The sequence below is a fragment of the Podarcis cretensis genome (genome assembly GCF_951804945.1).
Source record: "Podarcis cretensis genome assembly, chromosome: Z".
NCBI classification, from domain to species: Eukaryota; Metazoa; Chordata; class Lepidosauria; order Squamata; family Lacertidae; genus Podarcis; species Podarcis cretensis.
The window spans coordinates 50,955,260-50,980,487 of NC_137184.1; the positions used below are offsets into that span (position 1 = coordinate 50,955,260).

General features: G+C 44.2%; 2 protein-coding genes across 3 annotated transcripts in view; both read right to left on the reverse strand.

The window, feature by feature from the left end:
• Positions 1 to 976: 976 nt before the first annotated feature.
• On the reverse strand, positions 977 to 21,368 carry LOC307208180 (phosphorylase b kinase regulatory subunit alpha, skeletal muscle isoform-like). 2 transcript variants are annotated; one of them, XM_079962648.1, is made up of 30 exons: positions 21,251 to 21,368; positions 19,235 to 19,393; positions 18,503 to 18,550; positions 18,125 to 18,293; positions 17,717 to 17,799; positions 16,256 to 16,336; positions 16,066 to 16,164; positions 15,267 to 15,413; positions 15,096 to 15,149; positions 14,822 to 14,944; positions 14,646 to 14,741; positions 14,463 to 14,570; positions 14,308 to 14,386; positions 11,734 to 11,868; positions 11,052 to 11,161; positions 10,632 to 10,776; positions 8,351 to 8,429; positions 8,063 to 8,142; positions 7,487 to 7,663; positions 7,325 to 7,407; positions 6,785 to 6,921; positions 6,313 to 6,469; positions 6,112 to 6,191; positions 4,796 to 4,874; positions 4,452 to 4,581; positions 3,532 to 3,633; positions 3,215 to 3,444; positions 2,778 to 2,831; positions 2,131 to 2,331; positions 977 to 1,786 (listed from the first exon to the last, which is right to left on the reverse strand). In XM_079962648.1, the coding sequence occupies exons 1-30, from the start codon at positions 21,326 to 21,328 to the stop codon at positions 1,613 to 1,615; spliced, it is 3,477 nt and encodes a 1,158-aa protein (XP_079818774.1). In that variant the 5' UTR covers positions 21,329 to 21,368; the 3' UTR covers positions 977 to 1,612. The 2 variants fall into 2 exon arrangements, with proteins under 2 accessions (XP_079818774.1, XP_079818775.1); XM_079962649.1 differs by lacking the exon at positions 21,251 to 21,368 and adding an exon at positions 21,094 to 21,225.
• A 2,854-nt stretch (positions 21,369 to 24,222) lies between these two features.
• The window catches only part of LOC307208274 (small ribosomal subunit protein eS4-like), a 52,756-nt gene continuing 51,750 nt past the window's right edge, over positions 24,223 to 25,228 (reverse strand). The window contains 2 exon segments of the mRNA XM_079962930.1: positions 24,223 to 24,389; positions 25,010 to 25,167. Of these exon segments, the coding sequence (XP_079819056.1) occupies positions 24,288 to 24,389; positions 25,010 to 25,167 (260 nt within the window). The 3' untranslated portion in view covers positions 24,223 to 24,287.

Consider the following 25,228-nt stretch of genomic DNA (forward strand, 5'->3'; position numbering starts at 1 on the left):
TTTTCCATGAACCGCCCTGAGACCACCAAGTATATATGTGTGTGTGTGTGTGTACTTTTATAACATATGTATAATATATCATAATGTATCTCTAAATTAGCTATATAATTTATATTGATTTGCATCTTTCTATCTACCCATATTTACAATCAGCTCCAAGCAACAAACTTTTTCACTTCTAAAATGAAAACAGGAGGGGAAGTGTGTGGGGTTTTTTGGGTGGGGGGGGGAGAAAATTGTGATTTGTATGAGAAATTTTGGGCAATATTGGGCAATATCATTAAGGAGCGTCTCCACCCCCATCATTCTGCCCAGACGCTGAGGTCCAGCACCGAGTGCCTTCTGGCAGTTCCCTCACTGCGAGAAGCCAAGTTACAGGGAACCAGGCAGAGGGCCTTCTCGGTAGTGGCGCCTTCCCTGTGGAACACCCTCCCACCAGATATCAAAGAGAACAACAACTACCAGGCTTTTAGAAGACATCTGAAGGCAGCCCTGTTTCAGGAAGCTTTTAATGTTTGATGTATTATAGTTTTTTAATATTCTTTTGGAAGCCGCCCAGAGTGGCTGGGGAAGCCCAGCCAGATGTGCGGAGTATAAATAATAAATTATTATTATTATTATTATTATTATAAAATTACGAATAAGTGAATAAACTTTCCATTGAAGAGCAGAGAAACGAAGAGGCTGTGGAGAGGATTCAAACTCGGAGATGTGGACAGGAAATGGCTACAAGATATCTAAATATGCAACACATTTAGTAGCATTTCATAGTAGGATTTCATTCCCCCAAATCGTTTTGAAAGCAAAATCATTTCAAATCGAAAAACGAAATTAAGGCATTTTATTGGAGACTTTTGATCGCCAAAATCATTTCAAAACCAAAATCATTTCATATCAGAAAGCAAAATTAAGGCATTTATTGGGAAACTTTTGATCGCCAAAATTGTTTCAAAACCAAAATAATTTCAGATCGGAAAACGGAATTAAGGCATTTATTGGAGACTTTCAATCTACAAAATCATTATTTCCAACATAAAAAGGACATTTTATAGAAGTTATTAAAATCATTTCAAAACCAAAAGGAAAGGAATACATTTTATTCGGGACTTTCCATCATCTTCCTTGGCGCATGGGATTTTTGATTCTTAATAATCATTTAAATTATTATGTTTAAGAATTATTAAAATGATTAAATACTTTGAATAATTAAAGGATTGATATAATTAAAAAAATTAAAAACCCATGCATTTATTTAAATTATTTAAATTATTAAATAATCTTTAAATTTTAAGATTATAGAAATGATCACATAATTTTTAAATTTAACAAACACTGAAATGATTATATCATTTTTAAATTGATAACTGAAATGATTAAAGGCTTGTTAAATTTAAAAATCATTGAAATGATTACCGGGTAAATGATTTTTAAAATTCAACAATTAAAACCATACTTTTCATAATTTCAAGCCTTCCAACGCCACACAGCCTTGAAAAATCTTCCCTCCCTGAATAAAAAACTCCCTTTAATTGTGTTGGGAAACCTAATTTGCATATAATTTGCAAGGCAAAGGCAAGATAGAAAGACTATTGAGAGATTTGTTCGTTCTTGGCTACTGCATGCTGCAGCCGGCTTCGGGGAGGAACTCCTGCAGGTAGGTGATGGCCACTTTGGACAGGTAAGTCATGGTGCCAAAGCGCCCGCTGGGGGCGCTGTCATAGAGCAAGGTGCAGATGCCTGTGGCGGGGTCCCTCTCCAGCATGGCGTCATCCGCACCCAGGACTTTCTGCATTTGGTGAAAAAAAGGAAAGAGGAGACAAGAGTCAAGGCCAGAGAGCAGAAAACGGTGCCATTATTTCATTTTTGACACCAATGTCACCAGCTTAGCTGCTCCGTTTCCCCAGGAACTGTGCTGTGGGACCGGGTGATCGATCAATAAATCATCCCAAACAGGTGCAAAAAATCAATAAAGACAATCAGCCAAAAAGACGGGTGAGATGTTGCCGTTTGGCACCGCGATCCCACTTCTAAAACCAATTTTGCAAGTAACGCTGCTCTGTTTCCCTGGGAATGGTGCTGTGGGACTTGGGTGATCAATCAACTGCCCCACCCAAGGGTGGCCACCCTCACCTGCTCCTGGCGGAACGCTTCGTCTGCCATCTTGATGATGTCATCGATGCTGACAAGCCTCCTGGCTCCATCAAAGTCAACCTCAGCCAACAGGGTCAACACCCAGATGGTTTCCACGCAGAGCTGCCGGTATTCTGGCTGCGGGATCTTGTTCAGCGCCGACTCGACGCCAACGGCAAACTTGATCTCACCCGGTGTCATCTGTCAAAAATGGAAAATGGGCGTCAGGATTTGAACCCGTGTCCATAAAGAAACCAGGGGAGACTCTCCTCACTCTCGTTCCTGCTCTTTTCATCTCTGTTTTGATCCCTCTTTTTTAAACTCTGTTTCAATCTCTCCATCTCTCTCTTGATGTCTCTCTCTCTACATCACCATCTGTCTCCCTCTTTCTCTCCCTCTTGTCTCTTATCTCTTTCCTTCTTTCTTTCTTTCTCACTCTCTTTCAACCTCTCTCAATCTTTCCATCTTTCTTTCTCTCTCTTTCAATCTCTCCATCTCTCTATGTCTCCATTTTTCCCTCATTCTCTCTCTCTTTATCTGTCTTTCAATTTCTCTGCCTCTCCCTGTTTCCATCTTTCTATCATCATCATCATCATCATCATTAGTATTATTATTATGTGCCAGTAGGGAAACCGAGTTGCCATTACCTCTTGGGTGGCAGAAGACGGGAGGACAAAGCCACCGATGGATAGACCGTGGCACTAGGAAGAAAAGAGTGGAAATGGAGTCACCCTCTTGACAAATTTGCACCCAGGACCTGCTCCAGAGTTACACTCAGATTTGTGCTCGCTCTAGATTCAGACTCAAAGAGACTGGCGCATGCACCAGATTCAGCCTCATGCACTTAGGATCCAAATTCAGGAGATCCGCATTCACTCCAGATTCGGCCTGGCACACTTTGGATTCATACTCAGATGTGTGCCTGCTCCGGAGTCATGCTCAGATTTGCACACACACCAGATTCGACCTTGCACACTTCAGATCCAAACGCAGGAGATTTGCATTCACTCCATATTTGGCCTCATAAAACTCAAATCTGGGAGATTCAATCCTGTTCTGGAGTCAAACCAGATTTGGCACTCACCTTCTGCAGGACCTTCCACACCTTTGGATAGAAGCCCACTGGCACCCGGTTGAGGGCGCCGTCGAGACGCCGTCGCCGTCGCCACCCGCCTTGACGCGTCTCCTTGGTGGGGCGCCAATCACCCCCCTGCTGGATTTCGCTCCGGAGCTGGGCGATTCCGGCACGCTCTGTTTTGGTGGCGCCAGCCATTTCGCGGATGGAGACACCTGGTGCCGAGTCAGCAGTACGCACTGCAGGGAGACAGCAGGGTTCTCAGTGCTGGATCGGGGTGGAAGGGAGCCCCCAGAGGAATCTAGTCTGACCCTGCAAGGACTGACCGCTGCGCTCGACGCCGAATTCCTTTCCGCTCAGAATGTGGTGCAGGAGGCTTTTGACGTCTGATGGGCTGAGGTTCAACAAGGTCTGCGTGGCTTCGTTGGCTGGGAGATAGGGAGGGAGAGGGGAAAGGAAGAAAGAAGGGAAGAGGGAAAGGAAGGCAGAAGAAGCAGAGAATGAAAGAAAATAAAGAAGAGCAAGCAAAGAAAGCAGCGAAAGGAAGAAGAGAAAGAAAGAAGAGAAAGCAACAAGAAAATGCAGAGAAAGGTAGGAAGAAGAAAGAACAAAGAAGGAAGAGAAAGGAAGAAGGAAGAGAAAGAAGAATGAAAGAAGAGAGGAATAAATAAAAAGCAGAGAAAGGAAGAATGAGAAAGGAAGAAAGGAGAATGCAGAGAAAGAAAAAACAGGAAAAAGAGAAAAAAGAGAAAGAAAGAGAGAAAGAAGAGAAAGAAGAGAAAGTAGAGGAAGGAAGGAAAGAAGGGAAAGGAAGGAATGAGAGAGGAGAGGAAGGAAGGAAGAAGACAAAGCAGAGGAAGAAGGAAAATGGAAAGGCAGAAAGAGCAGAAAGAGAAAGGAAGAAGAGAAAGCAGAAAGAAGGAATGAATATAAAGAAAGAAAAAAGAGAAAGAAAGAAAAAGAAAGAAAGGGAGGAAGAAGAGAAAGAAGCAGAGAAAGAAAGAGAAAGACAATGCCATATATCTGCTATTACTGTATATGGGGAAAATACAGTATTTCTCCTATTATACGGAGCAATCCCCTATATCTGCTATTATGTGAGGGAGGGGTATACTGCATTTCTCTTATTATACGGCACAATGCCGTATATCCATTATATGAGAAAAATACCGTATTTCTCCTATTATATGGGACAATTTCGCCTATTTTATGGAATTGGTGGCCTTGGGACTAGGCTCCTGCCTACCTGAGCACGACAGCGACTGCGCCAGCTCGGTCGCCATCACCTGGATGATGAGCCCAATGCGGAGGCGGAACATTTCGGCAAAGAGGGCCGGCTGCGTCCGGATGTACATGGCCAGGTAAACCATAATTTCCTGGAACCAGAAGAGAGGGAGAAACTACGACTCCCAGAGGATTACGGTTCCTGGAGAGTAAATCTCCAGGGAATGAACTACGACTCCTGGAGGACTATGGTTCCCAGGGAGCAAATTTCCAGGGAACAAACCACTGTTCCCGGGAAAGCCGGGTGCCCAGAGTTCCTGGAAAACGGGGTCCCCGCCACTGTTCTCCCCAGCACCCAGCACTCACCTGGGTCAAGATGCAGACGCTAAGGTTCCCTTCACTGGCATCCTCAATCAGGCGTGTAAGCTCCTCATACGGAAGGGGGCTGGCAGGGAAAAACAGCTGAGTTGGGAAGCCGAGAGTCATCTAGTCTGACCCCGATGAAGGCAATAATGTCTCACCAGACATGAAAATTGAATCCAGGACACTGGGATCGAGAGTCGCCAGCTCTACCAACTGTTTTGTATTTTTACGCAACATTTTGATGACAAATTTAATAAGGATCATAATTTTAATTTAAATAATTTAGATTTACGGAAATTAAGAATAATTAAAAAAAAGTGATAATACTAAGTTAAAAAATTTAAGCTTACATTTAATTTAAATCTGAACTTAAATTGGCGAATCTAAAAAAAATAATTTAATTTAAATGATTTAAATTTATGGAAAGTAAATATTTAAATTTTAAAAATAAGGCATTATGGTAAGTCAAAAAATTTAAGCTTACATTTAATTTAAATCTGAAATTGAATTTAAATATTTAATACCTAACCACTTTAATTTGAAAATTTAAATGTAGAATTTAAATTCAAGTTAAATGTAAATGTAAACATTCAATAATAATCATTTTGTTTTTAAGTTGTAATCATTCAACTTGTTTTTATTATTGCTTGTAAGCCGCTCTGAGCCTGGCCTTGGCTGTGGAGGGCGGGGTATAAATAAAAATTATTATTATTATTATTATTATTAAAATTTCAAAATTTTAAGCAAATTGAATTTGGATTGTACTTAAATTTAGAAATTTTATTAGTAATTTAAGTCTAAAAATAATTTTAAATTTTAAAACAAAATTAGCATTAAATTTAAATCAATTAAAATGAAAATGAAAAAACTGACAATAATTTATAATTTAAAATTAATATTAAATTGAAAAATTCAATCAGTAATAACAATAAATTCATACCTTTAGTATTCTACCTGTCATGGCCCATTTTTAGTTGGCCTGTACCAGCAAATTAAAAAGGTTTAAGTTAAGTTAAATTAAAGTCTCTGAAAGGAGAGATGACTTATGTACAACGAGAATGCAAGAAAATCAAATTAATTAATTGATTGATTGATTAACCTAGGAGATTAAAACTGAGCCCATCCTCCAGCTCCCAGTAAGGATACTGGGACTAAGGCCAACGTGCCCCTGGTGCAAGAGACATGGGTTTGACCCCTTCTGGAGGTCCAGATACCCTCATTTTGCCCCCAATTATCTCCCCGGTTGGGATTGCCCCCCGATTGCCTTCCCCGTTGGGATGGCCCAGTGCCAGAATCGAGTGGCGACCCCAAAAACTCACGCCGAGATGGTCCGTTCGCGAGGCTCTGGGGGGAGACCCACGGTGAGGTGCTTCTGGTGTGACAGGAGGCTGGTACAGGCCTGGGGAGAGAGAAGGGTACCTTCTCATCTACACTGATCCCCTTGAACTCTTCCCAAAAGGAGGCTGCCCTGAACCCTATTTTTTCTTCAAAATTTTAATATTTTTTCAAAATATCCCAACCTCATCCAAAGCTTCCGCCTTCTTTCTCAGGACACCGGAAATGTAGCGGATCAAGCCCCACTGCCGAGCGGTGCCAGCTTTCGAATACAGCTCTGTGAGGAGGTCACCCACGGTGGCTCCCGCCTCACCATATAGCTCCGTCTCCCAATCGGGACCCCTAAAAGGAAGCGTCCAAGTCGGAAGGGGACCCCAGAAGGTCATCCAGTCCAACACCAACTTAAAAGCCAATAATGGCAGAGAAATAGCATTTGAGTGGGATTATGGGAAAGATTATGGAAAACAATAACATAAAATAAGGAAGGAGGGAAGAGAGAAGGGATCCTGAGCAAGTGCTCTTAAATCCCAGGGAAAAGACCCAGGGTCATCCAGTCTAACTCCCCGCAACGCAGGGCGATATACAGATTTAATCAATTCACCAAGGCCCGAAGTTCTCATGAAGGAAACGCCAATGGAAGAAAACTTTAGTTCCTACTTGAGGCTGTACAATATGGATAGGCAGTTGGCCTGATCCTGCAGGGTGGCGCAAGCCCGGAGCTGATCCACCAATGACCGGCAGTCCACGTTCCCGTCGGCATCTTTTGGGAGGTCCACCTCAGCAGGGAAAGACGTCTGGGGGCAGAGAGGGAGGCTGGTTGAGTGAGGAGGCACCCCAAATGTCACCCAGCAAAACCCACTACGAGGGGTCTCAAAATGGAATGGGAAAATGCCCTCCCTCTTATGTAGCTTTAAAAAAAGGGAAAGAAAGAAACCTTCCCTCTGGCTTGGCTTTGAGAAATGGGAGTTTAGCATTGAGTGGGAAAAGCCTCGCTCCCAATGGGCTTCAAGAAATGGGAGGTTCGGGCAGGAGGGGAAAGCCCTCCCTCTTATGTGGCTTTAAAGAAAGGGAGGGGAAAAGGAGTTTTTACCTTCTATGGGTTGGCTTTGAGAAACAAGTGTTTTCTGCAGAATTGAAAAGCTCTCCCTCTTGCATGGCTTTTCCCGCCCCCAAACCCAATCAGAACTGGCTACTCACCTTGCCATCTGGCGGCGACTCCAGAAGGTGGACTGAGTGGCGTGACTCCTGGAAGAGGCTGGAAGGGATGTACATGTCGACGTCTGCAAGGAGAAGGTGGAACGGTTGGGCTGGAACCCAGAGGTCATCCAGTCTGACCCGCTTCTGGGAGGCCATACTTACTCTCCACGTGGAGCTCTTTCGCCTTCGACCGCAGAGACACCAAGTCCTGGGTGGTGCGCACCGCCGCCCGGAAGCGGTGCAAGCCGGCTTTCTGAGCCACGGGCGGGAGATGGGCCTTGGGAGCTGCCTGGTGGAGGAGATGGTCCAGGTATTGGGCCACCTCGTCGCAGATGTCCGCTGGAAAAGAGAGAGGGGTGATGTTTCTCTGTGAAAAGAGGGGACGTCCTACCATCCCTTCTGACATCTCTCCGATGGGATCTGGGACACCTTTAAGGCAGCGTCTGTGTAGCCCAGAAGGTCCAGATTTGAACCCTTTGCCAAAAATGGGGATGTCCTATTCTATCCCCTTTGGCTTTTCTCCGATGACATGGGACAGCACTCCGACTGGGATGCTTTTAAGGCTGCGATCAGAACGATAAGGTTCGTCTCCAGTCCGAGCGAGCGATTGCAAAGAGGGACGTCCGGAGGGTATGTTCCGGGTTCAAGCCACCAATGCCCTCTGATCGTTCCGGGTTCGAATCACAAGCCAGGATGGCTTCAAAAAAGCTGCGGCATGTGAACACACCAAGGGCTTACCATCCGGCCCAGCGTCCATGAAACTCAGGTGGGAGTGGCACGAGGTGGTGAGGAAGTCCAACAGGTGACCGGTCTGGATTCTGAAAGGATCAGAGAATCATAGGTGACCCCTGAGGGATCCCTCCGAAATCGACCATCCTAAGAATGAAATCCTGGCAAAAGCTTCCCATAGATAAATCAACCCAGAACCAGATTCTTCTGTTGGGCTGATAATGATAATGATAATAATAATTTAACTATTTTGATACCTCCCATCTGACAGCATTAAACGATTCCTGCAATCCTCACCTCGCTCCTCCAAAATATCCGTCCTGCAATTTCCGCAGCATGGCCAAAACGGCCGGGTGGATGCCATCACCACTGTCATCTGGCCAGGCGGAAGAAAGGAATGAAAAGGGAAGAAAGGGAAGGAGAGAGAAGTTAGGATGGGAAAAGGCAGCCATCAGAATAGAAGAGAGAAGAATGAGATTGAAATAAGCACCGTAAAAGGGCGGCCATGAAAATTCAAGTCAAATCAATCCCTGAAATTCAGTGGAATTTCTGAATTATATTTTTTAAAGGAAGTCAACAGATTGAGAGAAAGTTGAAGGAAAGTTCAAGTTAATTTGTTAAAAAGTATATTTAATAAATTTTTGAAATTTAAATACCTGAAACGTTAAAAAAAAGTAGGTCCAAAAGTTAAGAGAAATGTGCATTGATTTATTAACATTTCTGAAATGTCATAAAAATTCAAGACAAACTGTTAAGGGAAATGCAGACTAAAGTTGAATTTGTTAAGATTTATAACATTTAATAAATTCCTGAAATTGAAATTTCAAAAAATATGGAAGTCAAAAGATTAAGGGAAAGATGCGTTGATTTGTTAAAATTTCTGAAATGTAATATGAATTAATGTCAAGCTGTTAAGGGAAATACGTATCAAAGTTGAAGTGAATTTCTTAAAACTTCTAACTTTTTTTTTTAAGCGTTTATTAATTTTCCAATAAGAACATCCAATTAACATATCAAATCAAATCCAAAAAAACCAAAACACTAAAATAAAAAATTTCCAATTATCTTCCAAATTGTAATAATTTTTTGTTTTGGCTTCTCACGGTCTGAATTCTGAAGCGTTTTCCACATCATAGTCCTGCCTCTCATTATCATCAGTGGTTTTCATAATTCCATATCGCGATTTTATCCTCCACATTTTGTCTCTGGCTCTGTGATCCTCATTCATGTCAGAAAACAGACACTTTTTTTTCTATGGAGTGCAGATTTGTCCGTATATTATACTCTTTCAGCTGTTTTTGTTTTTCATCGCACCGCTTCATTTAATTGCATCCATTCCAGACTCTTTGAGAATTGTTATTTTGGCAGCTCCCAAATTGTTAATCTTTCCCGTCAAGCTGTTATCAAAGAAACAGAGAGAAACCTCCTTCTAAAACTCCTTGTTGATTTATTCTTAAGCAGACTGTTTGCAATGTAGCCATATATCAGACAGTTAACAATTGGTCTTTGGAATCCACCCAGACCCCTCTCCGGGCCCTAGGGGGGGCTGCCAGACATCCATTTAGCCCTTTCTCTTGCTCATAATAAAAACTTCTTTTTGCAAACAGTTGTATATATAATATTGTTTCCAGTCTTTATGACCAACCATCAGTTAGCTCCTGTTTCTCTTGATCAGGGAGGTATTTCAGATATTCCATAAGTGTGTAGTGGTAGACGCCATTTTGTTCTTTGTTTTCGTCTTTAACGGGCATTTCAAATCTTAAAAGAAAAGTGGCTGCGAATAGGTCCCAATTACATATAAAAGTCCATCTGTACTCACTTTTTGAAGAGCAATTTAGGTTCTTAATGAGGCTTGGCATGCAAAACGAATTGTTAATGTTAGAAGAAGAAGAAAAAACATATCAAGCCCCTCCAGATCCCAAACATCATGATGAGGATCTCTTTGAACTTCGATCTTTTACACCAGAGACTGTACATACTGCAGGTTTTTTCCAGCTTCGTCAGTTCAGAGCGTGTCTGTTTGGTTTTCAAATCTTTATATTTTCCCAAACAGATGCCTCCGGCTATGGGGTGGCATCACAGGACTGTCAGTCCGTCTCTTGCTCCGTGACCCAGTGCCCCTGCCATGGGGCAAACCGCGAGTCATCGAGACAGTCCTCCCCTACCCTGGGGAGGCTGCCAGGGCTAATTACCCCCATATCAGCCCTGAATTATCAGAAGGGCTGGAGTCCGATCGTGTGGGAATCTGCCATTTCCCACCGCCGGAAACAGGAAGCCAAAACTTCTGACTTTTAATAAAGATCCAATTTGAGCTGTTAAGGGCAATATGTATGAAAGTTGAAGCAAAGTTGTTAAAAATTGTTAAAAGGGAAACGTGTACAAAAGATGATTTGTTAAAATTCAGGCAATTTAATTGAACTTTCTAAAATTTCAAAAGGGTTTTAAATGTCAGAAATTTAATTGAAATTTAGTTGAAAATTCCAACATTTAATTTCTGAAATTCAATTGAAATTTCTGAAATTTCAATTTATTTATTTTTTTACAAATTTATTTTAAATTTAAAACACATGAGACACACCGAGCATCATGTGCGAGACGGGGAAGGTGATGGTGGGACGCCCTGTCATCCTCCAGCGGCTGCACAGGTAAGAGAGATCCGTCCGGAGCATTTCGACGATCATTTTGTTATCGAGCGCCAGGAAGAATTGCTGCTGGTCGAGGAACTGTGAGGAGAGAGGGAGAGGTGGGTAAACAAGGGGGAGAGGGGAAGGGGGGATATATTGAAACATTTTTTTGATCGTTGTATTCATGAAAGAGGAGAATGGAAAACGGTGCTTTCCCCCCAGAGGGGGAAATAACAGCTATGATCAAATTGGGGATGTTTTGTTAAGAGGATAAACTAATTGGTGGCGTTCTCCTGATTCACCAAATTTGCGGGGCGGGGGGGGGGAGAAATCTGAAGGGGGTTGGACTGGATGACAGCCAGGGAACTTCCCACCTGTGGCGTGAAGGCAAAGATGGTGCTCCGGATATCATAGAACTTGGAGGTGCCCAGAACGCCCATGTGGCGGAAGGGGCGCCCACTGAGGGTCATGTGCTGGTTACGGCCTGTGGAGAAATAATAATAATAATAATAATAATAATAATAATAATAATATATTATTTACTCCCTGCCCATCTGGCTGGGTTTCCCTAGCCACTCCAACAAAAGAAAATAGAAATACATTAAAACATCAGCGGAAGGCAGTGGAAGACAGGAGTGCATGGCGTGCTCTGGTCCATGGGGTCACGAAGAGTCGGACATGACTAAACAACTAAACAACAACAAAGCATCAGTTGTTTAAAACTTCCCTAAAATGTCATTCAAGGAAATGTTATAGGGTTTTGAACCCACACCTTAGATATTGCCTTAAAGGCGTCCCACATCTCTTCTGATTCTATCCTGCTCATTTTATGTTTATTTTCCATAATCCCACTCGAATACCATTTCTCTGCCATTCCTCCCCTTTATTTCTAAACGGAATCCCAAGGGTCCCTTTCTCCTCTTCCAATTCTATCTTGCTCATTTTATTTTTATTTTATTTCCCATAATCCCACTCAAATGCCTTTTCTCCACTGTTCCTCCAATTTGTAATTTTTTGGGGTCAGACCAAATGACCTGGGCTCCCTTTCCACATCACCTAATCGGGCGTAGATATGGCTGAGGATCCTCGCCGGTTGCACCCGGATCGGACAGACGCTGGAAACCGTCTCCGCCTCAATCCCCTCCTTCCTCAAAGCCGATTGGATCCCCTCCGTCTCGGCCAAGATGCAAACTGTGGGGAAACCGGAGTTAATCTGGAGCCGCTCCGGTCCCGGAAAACCCCGAAACAGGCGTCAATCAAGGAATCAGAATTCAAACCCCAAACCCAAGTCTGGCCCAACCTGGGTCGTCAAAACCTCCCTGACTAAACTCGGCTCCAATTTTATGAAATATCCTATTATCCTGGAGACTATTAAAGCACCAATAAAAATTTGGATGAATATAAATAAAAATAATAAGGATGACCCCTATCAACATGAGAAATTAACAATATGGGCCAACCCAAAATTAAAAATTGGAAATCAAGTAATAATTTGGCAAAATTGGATGAAAAAAGGTATTTTGATATTGAATCAATTACCGTATTTTTCGTCCCATAGGACGTTCCGTCCCATAGGACGCACCTAGTTTTTTTTTTGGGGGGGGGGAATAAAGGAATTTCCCCCCCCTTTATTTCCCCCCCAAAACCAGGTTGGGGAAACCGAACCAGGTCGAGGAACAGCGGGATAGCGGCGCTGCGCCTCCCTGCTGTCCCCTGAGCTTGTGGGGCTGGCCGATGCCTGCCCGGCGCGCGGGGCGCTCTGCTTCAGTGCGCCCCGCCCGCTGGGCGGCAGGCTGCTATCCGCAGTGTGGGGAGCCCTGCAGGGAACTCCTGCAGGGCTCCCCATGCTGCGGATGTCTGCCCGGCGCAAGGGGCGCTCTGCTTCAGGGCGCCCCTCGCGCCGGGCGGCAGGCTACTATCCGCAGTGTGGGAAGCCCTGAGGGGAACTCCTACAGGGCTCCCCACTCTTCGGATGTCTGCCTGGTGCGAGGGGCGCTCTGCTTCAGGGCGCTCCTCGCGTCGGGCGGCAGGCTGCTATTCGCAGTGTGGGAAGCCCTGCGGGGAACTCCTGCAGGGCTCCCCACGCTGCAGATATCTGCCCGGCGCGAGGGGCGCTCTACTTCAGGGCGCTCCTCGCGCCGGGCGGCAGGCTGCTATTCGCAGTGTGGGAAGCCCTGAGGGGAACTCCTGCAGGGCTCCCCACTCTGCGGATGTCTGCCCGGCGCGAGGGACGCTCTACTTCAGGGTGCCCTTCGCGTCGGGCGGCAGGCTGCTATCCGCAGCGTGGGGAGCCCTGAGGGGAACTCCTAGAGGGCTCCCCACGCTGCGGATGTGTTCCCGAAGCGCCGGTCGCTCTGCATTAAGCGCGCCCGGCGCTCTGGGAAGCAGGCTGCTCTTCACAGCCTAGATAGCCCTGTGGGAACTCCCGCAGGGCTGCCTAGGCTGTGGATGTCTTCCTGAAGCCTGGAGAGCGAGAGGGTTCGGTGCGCACCGACCCCTCTCGCTCTCCAAGCTTCAGTGAAAGCCTGCATTCCCCCCATAGGACGCACCCAGATTTCCCCTTCATTTTTGGAGGGGAAAAAGTGCGTCCTATAGGGTGAAAAATACGGTAATTGATGAAAATTACAGATTTGTGGAATATAAGACTGCAAGTAAAGTATGGATTAACCAGTGAAACACCATGGCAATACATCCAATTGAAACATATGTTGGAAAGGCAGTTTGGCTATAGCAGCATCAGAAGCACCCATGCTGCTACAAGATTCAATTTGTGCAACAAAAACAAAAAGCTCTACACTTGCACTATATAAAACCCTACTCAACAGGAAGAAATATGATTTAGAATACGATATACAAAAATGGAGTGAAGAGTTGGGGGTACAGATAACAAATGATATATGGGAGTCAAGTCAACAGAAATAGTCTCCATGGATCTAAGACTAAGACTTATTCAGCAGAAAATAGTAATATTCAGAGTCCACTGGACTCCAGCAAAACTATACCAGAAGAAAATAACAAATGCAGACAACTGCTGGAGATGTGGGAGTAAAAATGTGAACTTAGTACATATGTTGATTACCTGCCCAATGATAAGATCATTTTGGTGCGAGGTGAGGATATTTATATCAAGAGTAATAAAAAGAAATTGTTATTTAGGGGAACTGAATTTAATTCTAAATTATATTCCAGAAATGTGGGAGATTTCAAGGGGTCAAAAAAAATGGATGTACCGTGCTATATTAGAAGCAAAACAACTTGTTTTGATGAACTGGATGAGCCGCAAAAAGATTCCATTGAACACATGGATTGATAATATGGATAGACTAGCTACATACGAACGAATTGCATGTCGGCGCAAATTAAGAATGGATAAATATAAATAAATCTGGAAGGAATATTTAAGCGATAAGGTGGATAGTGGTGGGAAGTAGGGGGAGGAGAGAGAGGCGGGAAATATTGTTAAAAATGTGGTCATAGGTATATCAATGTATCCAAATCTGAATTGTCAAACTGTGTTATTATTGTTATTATGGTTTTTGTTGTATGTGTCTTTTGTGGTTGATGTTTGTATCAAAAAAATTATTAAATAAATTTATTTTATTTTTAAAAACCCCCTCGGAATGGGCTTACCTTGGACCACCACGTCTGGCTTGGGGACGGTCGAGAAGCGCCGGTTGAGAGGATCAATTTCGCCCGGCGCTAGGAAGCCCTAAGGAGGGGGGAGACGGGTTTGATTCCAGAGCAGGACCCTGAACCTGGGACCCCGGGCACCCAAGGGTGCTCACCTCGCAAAGGAGGCACCCCAAGATGTACAAGGACTGGCCCCACATCAACGGCAGCTTCCCCATTGGAACCCGGTCCACCGTGTGAGGGTTTTGGCATTCCTCGTCGACCTGCAGGGAGAGAAGGTTGCGGGTTCTAGAAATGGGAACCCAGACGGCAGACCCCCCCCAAATAAAACCACTCACCTTGTCCGATGGGACGCTGTAGAGTTCTGGGATCAAGCGGATCCCGTCCTTCCCCTTGATGAGGATGCCTTCCAGGGCTTCCCGGTACTCCCGGACCTTTGGACAGACATGCATCAATCAGGGAATCAGAATTTGAACCCTGAACCCAACCTGGGTCATCAAAGCCCCCCCCCAACCTGCTCGTCATTGCCGTGAAAGATTCCGTCAATCAGCAGGTAGGTCCAAAAGAGTGGCCACTCGCACTCGATACTCTCGAAAAGCTTCAGCTCGGAGGGTTCGTAGTAGAGGCGTTGGGGGTCCTGGGAAAATAAGAAAATAAATAAGTTAAAATAAAGAAATAAATATAAAAATGAAATGAACAAATAAAATAAAAAATAAAAACAAACAAACAAAATTGAAATTGAAAAACATATAAAATAACAAAACAAAACAGAACAGAACAAAACTCACCTCTTTGGGAGTCCGGTAGCCATCGCGGAGGAACCGGCAACAACCGTAGCGACCCTTTGGAAGAGGAGGAAGGGGAAACTGCTTTACAAATAATTTTTACTGATTTTTCCCAATGTGACTTCTTAAAAAAGAAATGAGAAAATGATTAATTTTTAAAGAAAAATTTTTTGCCTGCAGCTTGTCGATGATTTCCCGCTTGGTTTTCTCCACCACCTCAGCGTCCTCGACGGCAAAGGCTGGGTACGAGATGATGGACAGGAGGCTGGCGTCAATCTCCTTGGAAGCCGACGCCCTTGGCAGCATCGAATGGAGGATGGACTGCGAGGAGAGGCAGACGAATCATAGAGCACCATCCTAGAACAGTCATCTGGTCTAACCCCCTCAAGAAAAGGGAGACCAGGAAAGCAGGATGCAATCATAGAGCCGGAAGAGACCTGAGGGCCACCAAATTTCAAGGCTAATTTCAAATTGTGAAAGTGAGTTTAAAATTTTTAACTTTTAATATTAATTTAAATTTTTTAATGTTTTCAATTTCAAAGTTCCCATGTAGGTTTAAATTAAATTTTTAATGTTAATTTTTAATGTTAATTTACTTTTTCTTAATTTTAAATTTTAAATGTTAATTTTAAGTTTTAAATGTTAATTTAAAATTTTAATGTTAATAATTTTGTTTGATGTCATTTTTTTGTTAATTGTTCCATTTTCCTTGTTAATTTAAAATTGTAAAGTTTCAATGTCCATTTAAAATTTTCATTTCTATTCAATTTCAATTTTCAATTTTAAAAGTCTCGGGCATCCGGGACGGGTGGCCCTCCAAGCTCTGCATTCAGAACAAACACCCTGAGGAGGAGGCTACCTAGAACCCTCTGGATTTTAATTTTGGGAATTTTCTAAATTGTAAATTTTCAAAATTTTCAGAAATTAAAGTATTTCGGTAACTCGACCCCCCCCCCCGAACCCAGGTCTGTACCAGGCAGTGCTGCACCTCGTCCGACAACACATGGATCACTGATTGGGGGCTTCCGTTGGCCCCGAAGAGGTCCAGCTCGTCCAAGGCCTCGAGGGCCGCCTGCAGAGGGAGAAAGAGTACCCATGGATGAGCACCCATGCTTAGGCACCCCTGAGTGGGACCTGATCCCGCCTCGCCCCGTGCCCCTCACCTTGGCCATGCCGACTGAGCTGGCGTTGAGCTCCGTGATGCCTCGGTTAGTCTTGTCGCCACGTTCCCAGATCCCGAAATCCTGCCCCACAAAAAACATGGGTTATTATTATTATTGGTGGTATTAGGGGCTACTGTTTTTATTATTGCTATTACTAGCAGCTATTATGATCCTGAGTTCGGATTATGGGCTTATTATTTTTATGAGGAATTCTTCAGAGGGGTGTTTGTTATTCTTAGGGGTTTGTTATTCTTATTTGGTTGACCATTTTTATTAGGGGTTATTATTATTGATATTATTAGGAGTTACAGTGGTATCTCGGGTTACAGACGCTTCAGGTTACAGACTCCGCTAACCCAGAAATAGTACCTCAGGTTAAGAATTTTGCTTCAGGATGAGAACAGAAATCGCACAGTGGCGGCAGCGGGAGGCCCCATTAGCTAAAGTGGTGCTTCAGGTTAAGAACAGTTTCAGGTTAAGAACGGATCTCCAGAACGAATTAAGTTCTTAACCCAAAGTATCACTGTATTACGATCATGGGTTCCTATCATTTTTTATTTTTTTATTTTTTAGTGGGTTTATTCTTCTTAGGTTTGTTACTCATAGGGGTTATTATTATTGTGGTTTATTAGGAGTGACTGTTTTTCTTAGGGGATATTATTATTGCTATTATTAGGGACTTATTACAATCATGGGTTCGGATCAAGCTTTTATTATTTTTATTAGGGGTTCTTCTTCTTAGGTGTGATTCTTTGGGGTTTCTTATTCTGTGGGGTTATTATTCTTATTAGGGGCAATTATTATTGCTATTATTAGGGGTTATTATTTTAGGGGTTATTTTTATTATTTTATTGGTTATTTTATGGGTTATTCTTATGGCTTATTATTATCATGGGTTATTATGGGTTATCTTTATTATGGATTAGTACTAGGGGTTATTATTTTTATGGATTACTAATATGGGTTATTATTCTTATGAGGTATTATTCTTATATTATTCTTATTAGGGGTTACAATTTTTATTAGGGGTTATTTTTCTTGCTATTATTAGGAGTTATTATGATCACGGGCTCAGATTAAGGGTCTATTATTTTTATTATGATTTATTTTTATGGGTTGTTCTTATGGCTGATTATTATTATTATGTGTTAGTATTAAAGGTTATTACTTTCATGGATTCCTACTATGGTTTATTATGCTAATAGGTTGTTCTTAGGGGCTTTTATTCTAATGGGTAATTATTATTTATAATTTTTATTATGGGTTGTTATTATGGGTTATTTTTATGGATTATTATTTTTATTAAGGATTATTCTTACAGCTTAATATTATTTTTACAGATTCCTATTATGGGTTTGTTATTCTGAACGGTTCTTATCATAATGGGTTCTTATCAGTTTCTATTTTTATTGTGATTATTTTTCTCAGGGGCTGCACTCGGCGCCACCCACCCCAACCCACCGCCGTTTTATACGCTGCTTCTATGTAGAAAACCAGGTTTTGCACGAAGTTGACTTCATCCAGGCTGTGGACGATATGCAGCCCTGCAAAAAGAAAGGTAATAATAGAATAAAATAAAAGAATGAAAAATGTATTTTTTAATATATATATATATATATATATATATATATATATATAGTATACTATATATATAAATATATATATAGCATAATAAAAAAACAATAATAAAAACAGAATAAAAATAATAATAGAATAACATAAAATAAAAACAAAACAAAACAATAATAATAATACATTAATAATAATAATAACAGAATAATAATAACAGAATAAAATAAAAGAATTAAAGAATTAAAGAATTAAATAAATAAATAAAATAAAACAATAGAATAAAATAAAATATCTCACCTGATGCCGTCATCTGGGCCAGCATTAGGAGGTACAAGGAGGTGGCGTCCAGTTGCAAGTGACCCCACTGGTCGTCACCGACGACGGTGGCGCAGGTTCCGGGTGCGAATTTGGCGTGCAGAGCATCGCGGGGGCTCTGGGTATATTTAAAGGCCTCCACTTTGTCCACCTGGAAGAAAAATGGGAGATCTAACCCGACCCCAAATATCAGCTCTGGGAAATGCTGGAAAAACCTCCCTGTGTGGTCCATAAAATGGCAGGGAATTGAGGGATGGGATACCCCAGTGGTCATTTAGCCGGACCCCGAATATCAGATCTGGGAAATGTTGCAAAAACATGGGAAGGTACACCTAGCGGTCATCAAGCCTGACCCCCTACCTGTCTCATCATGCACTGCAGCAGGCCTCGCATCAGCTTGACCACGCTCTGCGGGGAGAAGAAAAACGCCGCTGTAAACTCAAAACTCAAAACTCGAACTCGGGACGGACAACCCCAAAGCTCCTCCAACCCAGGCCCGAAGCCAGGGGTTCGAATTGCTGACCTGGAGATCCGCAGCCAATAGAGTTTGTTTGTCTGTATCTCGGTTTTTTCCGCTCTGCTTTTCGACTTGGCATTTCAGGCATTCGGCCTAGGAATCGGGTTTCGATCTCGCCCCCACCCCCGCCCCGGGGTCATGTCAGGACAGGCAGAAAACAGCTGCCCCGGCTGAGAGGCGCTACGGCTCTCAGGTTACAGCGCGAGATAGGGAGATGTATTGCCAGCAAGGAGGACCCAAAAGAGGATTCCCAAGAAGGGTGCTTCCCCACCCCAGGGTCGGGGGGGGGGGGGGAAGGGAAAAGCCAGTCTTTTGGGGAATGGGTTTTTGGGTTGTGGGTGCGAGTTCTTTACCCACCAGGAAGCCTTCAGGCCAGAGGGGTGGCAGCCTAGCAATATGCTCAGCGCCTTGGATAATATTATTTTAATTTAATTTCATTTTCATTTTCACTTTGTTATTGTGTTCTATCTTATTGTATTGTATTTTTCTTTTCTTTTAATTTCTTTCCCTCCCTATTTTATTTTATATTGTTGTATATTTTATTTTATATTATTTTCTAACTTTGCCCTAGTTACCTGTTCCAGCTCATACGCCTTGGCCTTGTCCTCGTCGCGGTCAGCATTCTTGCGGTAAGCCAATCCCAGCGCCCAAACTGCCAGGACGCTGTAGACATTGTCGCGGACCCAGGCGTCCGGGTGGTCAGCGCTGGCTGGCAGCAGGCCTGTCACGGGGTTCTGCAGAGAGATGGGCCTGTTGAACACCTGCCTGCTTGCACACCCTGTAAAAAGCCCCCTCAGGCGCTCCACCTGTTGAATATCTGCCTGCCTACCAGACATTTCCATGCCTTCAAACCCTTTAAAAAAAACCTACTGCTCCGCCTGTTGAACTTCAACTGCTTGGATGCCGGACATTTCCATGCCTGCCCGTCGTACAAAAAGCCACTGTCTGCTGCTCTGACTTGAACTCCTGCCTGCCTGCCTGCCTTCACACAATGCAAAAGGCTGTTCGCTGCTCCACCTGTTAAACTTTTGCCTGCCTAGGTGCTGAACATTCCCATGCCTTCATGTCCTGCAAAAAGCGCTGTCCAACTGCTTCCATGCTGAACATTCCCATGCTTTCCCATCCTGCAAAAAGCCCGTCTTTGCCACTCCGCCTGTTGAACGTGCCGAACATTTCCATGCCTGTAAGCCCTGCAAAAAGCCTCATCTGTTGCTCCACCTGTTGAACTCCCATCTGCCTGCACACCCTGAAATTTCCCTCATCCACCTCTCCACTTGTAAATCCTGCCTGGTTACTCATCCTTGAAAATGCCCTATCCGCAGCTCCACCCGCTGAAATTCTGTCTGACTGTTGAACATTTCCATGGCTTCATGCACTGCAAAAAGCCCTAGATTGCTGCTCCACCTGTCAAACTCCCATCTGCCTGCACGCTGAACATTTCCATACCTGTCACCCACTGCTCTGCCTGTTGAACATCCGCCTGCCTGCATGCTGAACATTTCCAAAGCCTTCCCACCCTGCAAAAAGGCCCCATCCGCTGCTCCACCGGATAACCTCCTGCCTGCCCTCACACAATGCAAAAATCCCTGTCTGCCACTCCACCTGTTGAACTCCCGTCTGTGTGCAGACCCTGAAAAAGCCCTCATATGCCACTTCACCTGTTAAACTTCCACCTGCATATGTGCTGAACATTTCCATATGTTTACGCCCAGCAAAAAAACCCATCCACTGCTAAACCTGTTTAACTCCCGTCTGCCTACTCACCCTAGAAAATGCCCCATCTGCCGCTCCAGCTCTTGAACTTCTGCCTGCCTGTGTGCTGAACATTCCCATGCCTGCCCATACTTGAAAAAGCCTCATCTGTTGCTGCACCTGTTGAACTCCCACCTGCCTGCACACCCTGAAAAATCCCTCATCCGCTGCTCTACCTGTAACTCCCACCTGCCTACTTGTCCTAGAAAATGCCCCATCTGCTGCTCCGCCTGTTGAATTTCTGCTTGCCTCCATGCAGAACATTTCCATGGCTTCATGCACTGCAAAAAACCTCACCCATAGTTCCGCCTGTTGAACTTCAGCCTGCCTGCGTTCTGGACATTTCCATTCCAACCCCCACCCACCGCTTCATCTGTTGGGCTCCCGCCTGCCTGCAAAAAACCCACCCACCTGCTGAACTTCTGGCCTGCACCACGAACATTTCCATGCCTGCATTCAATGCAAAAAAAGCCCCGTTCGCCGCACCGCCTGTTTAACTCCCACTTGCCCAAAAGCCCCACCCACCTGTTGAACTTACGCCTGCCTATTTCTATGCCTGCCCGCCATACAAAAAAGACCCGTCCGCTGCTCTACCTGTTGAACTCCTTCTTGCCTGCAAAAAAGCCAACCACTGCTCCGCCTATTGAATTCCCGCCTGCCTCCCTGCAAAAAACCCACCCACCTGTTGAACTTCCGCTGGCTTTCAGGCCGAACATTTTCACGCCTGCATTCAATGCAAAAAAGCTCTGTTCGCTGCACCACCTGTTGAACTCCCACCTGCCCGCCTACACCCCAAACCCTACGCTCCGCTCCATCCGTTGAACCACCGCCTGCCTGACCTGGTGCCCGAGGATCGTTTTCTGAACGAGGCGGGCATAGCCATCCAAGCGGACCCCAGAATTGCTCCTGCTCCGCATGACTCTCGAGCTGCTCTGGAGCCCAGCTGGTGCGCCAACGTAACCAACCTCTCCTGGCCCCGCCTACTTAACCCCTCCTCTGCAGACACCGAACTCCCGATCCACCCGCTCTATACGACGCTGCCCAGCAGAAAAGGGGTTAAACCGCCTCTTGCCGACCCTGGCAGCGCGGTAGCCCAAGAGACCGAAACCCTTACCAAAAAAAAAAAGCGGGGCTCAAACTGATCCCCGGGAGCCGCTCCACCAGAAGAAGCGGGGCTTCTGCGCCGAATCCTCACCTCCGCCCCGCCTCGCAAAGGTCATCGGAGTGTGGACTAGCGCCCTGGCAGGACCTGCACCCGGCCACTTCTCCGGATAGCTCCTACAGTATTATACTGAGCGGTTTGGCCTGGAGCGTTTCGGGAAAGGCGTTCCCCCTTGCGGGCAGAGAAGGAACTGCGTCTACTCCTTCGTGTTTTCTTACTAGTTTTTATTTGTTATTATTGCTTTCTTCCTAATAATTATAAGAAAACAATCATAATAACGCTTTCTTCCTCTTTTTATTATTTCTTAAGTTGCTTTATTAATAGTATTGCTTTCTTCTTAATAAGCAATTTTTCTTTTTGCTGCTTTGTTTTCTTTTTATTCTTTCCTTCTTACTGATACTACTACTACTAATAAATTTTTATTTATACCCCACCCTCCCCAGCCAAGACCGGGTTCAGGGAGGCTAACAACCAATAATAAAAACAAGTTGATGAAAATACAATTTAAAAGATTAAGATACAACATTAAAACAATTAGGGAGCAATCTCATCATAGGGGGAGAAAGGAAAAAGAAAAAGGGGGAGGGAATCAAACTGATTCTGAGCCAAAGGCCAGGCCCTGCGGAAAGAGATCCCGCAGGGCCCTGCTCTCAAGAGACAGAGCATTCCACCAGGCTGGAGCCAGTGTTGAGAAGGCCCTGGCTCTGGTTGAGGCTAATCTGACTTCCTTAGGGCCCGGGACCTCTAGGGTGTTGCTATATATGGACCTTAAGGTCCTCCGTGGGGCATACCAGGAGAGGCGGTCCCGTAGGTACGAGGGTCCTAGGCTGTGGAGGGCTTTAAGAGCCCTTCACATTTTCTTCCTATTATTGCTTTCTTAATAAGCAATAACACTTATTGCTTTATCATTACTGCTTTTTTCTTATTATTGCTTTCTTATTGTTAAGAAGGAAGCAATAAGAAAGCAGTACTAAGAAGGTCCATATAGTTAAAGCCATGGTTTTCCCAGTAGTGATGTATGGAAGTGAGAGCTGGACCATCAAGAAGGCTGATCGCCGAAGAATTGATGCTTTTGAATTATGGTGCTGGAGGAGACTCTTGAGAGTCCCATGGACTGCAAGAAGAACAAACCGATCCATTCTTAAGGAAATCAGCCCTGAGTGCTCACTGGAAGGACAGATCGTGAAGCTGAGGCTCCAATACTTTGGCCACCTCATGAGAAGAGAAGACTCCCTGGAAAAGACCCTGATGTTGGGAAAGATGGAGGGCACAAGGAGAAGGGGACGACAGAGGATGAGATGGTTGGACAGTGTTCTCGAAGCTACAAACATGAGCCTGACCAAACTGCGGGAGGCAGTGGAAGACAGGAGTGCCTGGCGTGCTCTGGTCCATGGGGTCACGAAGAGTCGGACACGACTAAACAACAACACCAACACTAAGAAGGAGCAATAAGAAAGCATTATTATTATTGCTTTTATTATTATTAAGAAAAAAGCAATAATAATACAGTGGTGCCTCGCAAGACGAAAAGAATCCATTCCGCGAGTCTCTTCGTCTTGCGGTTTTTTCGTCTTGTGAAGCAACCCTATTAGCGGCTTAGCGGTTATTAGCGTCTTAGCGGCTAAGCGGCTATTAGCGGCTTGGAAAAGGGGGGGGGGCCGAAAAAAATCGCAAGACTCGCAAGACGTTTTCGTCTTGCGAAGCAAGCCCATAGAGAAATTCGTCTTGCGAAGCGCCTCGAAAAACCCTTTTGTCTAGCGGGTTTTTCCTCTTGTGAGGCATTCGTCTTGCGGGGCACCACTGTAATAACGCTTTCTTCTTACTGCTCCTTTCTTCTTCTTAGTATTGTACGGCTTTCTTATTCCTTCCTTCTTAACAGTAAGAAAGCAATAACCCACCATGATGGGCAGAGATGGGACCCAAGGTTCATCTATCCCAACCCGCTGAAATGCAGGAACTGCAGCATAGAATAGGCAGAGTCAGCTAGTCAGGCGAAATGCCCTGGAAATGCCACTTATATTTAGCCTGCCACTTATATTTCGGTCTCGGGTTCGGATTTAGATCAGAGCAAGGAGTCCCTCCAAAAGGCATCGGCGGCTGTCACTTGATATTCCTCTCTCTTTAAGGGCCACCCCTGGAGCTGTCACTTGATATTCAGCTCCCTTCCCTGTGACTCAAAAGGCCTTTTTGTTGGCTGTTAATAACTGCATTTTGACCAAACTACCTGCCGTCCTCTAGTCCATGGGGTCACGAAGAGTCGGATATGACTAAACAACAACAAATAATTACATTTGTTACTGTAAAAACTGCAACCGCTATTTGCGATAATAGCTGCAATCATTATTGCAATAATAACTGCATTCGTTGTTGCAATAACTGCAATAGTTATTGTAATAATAACTGCAATTATTGCAATAATGGCAACCATCATTGTAGTACTAACGGCGATCATTATTGCGCTAATAATGGCAATCATTATTGTATGCAATTATTTTTGTAATAATACCTGCCACCATTATTGTAATAACTGTAACCGTTATTGTAATAATAATTGAAATTATTTTTCCAAGGGCCAAGTAGGAGCCGGCCCAAAATGTTTCCAGGCGGAAATAAGAATAAAGCCACTCAAGAGAAGAGGAGCCCCAGAGCCACATTGCAAGATGCTTTTATTGGCGAAAAATAATTCTGCTTTCCTCATTCCTCCGCACACGTCTTCATCCGCTGCTCTGTTTGGCCGCCAGCCGCTTGTCTTGCTCCTCGGCGATAGTGAGGCCGATGCCTTTCCCGCGAGGCAGCGAGATCCACGGCTTGTTGCCCTGGAAAGAGCGATAAGAGGCACTTATTATTATTATTATTGGATTGATTAGCCCAATCTTTTTCAACCTGCACTCTCATTGAAACAAACTGAGTGCAATTTAAACCAAATCCAAATTTCACGCCCCAAAGGGACTCCAGCTCAGTGCACTCTTAACGTGCTCAGGAGAACCCCGAACTTGATGAAATCGTAGTTACAGGTAGGTAGCCGTGTTGGTCTGCCGTATTCAAAACAAAATTTAAAAAAGTAACTTAGTTGGTCTCTAAGGTGCTACTGGAAGGATTTTTTTTATTTTGATGAAGTTGGTTCTCCTTGGTGTCGCATCACATTCCCCCCATTAATATCAGGTCATGCCTCACAAATATCCTTGCATTACAGTATACTTGCTTAAAAAAAAAAAAGAATAACATGCAAGAACAGAAATGGCACTGAACTGAATCAATTGGGTGGTGATTTATTTGGAATAGCTGTGGAAACAAATCCTTGTAAAATAAAAACAACAGGAGAATAATAAAAGTAAGAATATTTTAAATTGGAAATATATTTTTTTAATAAAAAAATGCAGAGGAGAGAATGAATTAAAATAATTTCAAAAATGGAAATAATATGGCCAGTGCCCACCTTGCCAATGACGAAGATGTTGGAGAGTCTGGTGGCGAAGCTGTTGCCATTGGTGTCCTTGACGTGGACCACGTCAAAGGAACCAGGGTGCCTCCCGCGGTTGGTGATTACCCCGATGCGCCCCAAGTTGGCACCCCCCGTCACCATGCAGAGGTTGCCTGTCAGAAAGAAGAGGGAGGGAAAGGGTCATAAGGTACTTGGGCAACAATGGTCCTGCGA

Bases quoted from the DNA above. Each gene is read 5' to 3' on its own strand.
- LOC307208180 (XM_079962648.1), bottom strand. From the start codon at position 21,328: ATGCGGAGCAGGAGCAATTCTGGGGTCCGCTTGGATGGCTATGCCCGC. The intron at 16,165-16,255 runs GTGAGGGGCACG...CTCCCTCTGCAG, and splicing joins GCTCAGTCGGCATGGCCAAG to GCGGCCCTCGAGGCCTTGGA. The intron at 14,945-15,095 runs GTGAGTTTTGTT...TTATTTTCCCAG, and splicing joins GCTACCGGACTCCCAAAGAG to GACCCCCAACGCCTCTACTA.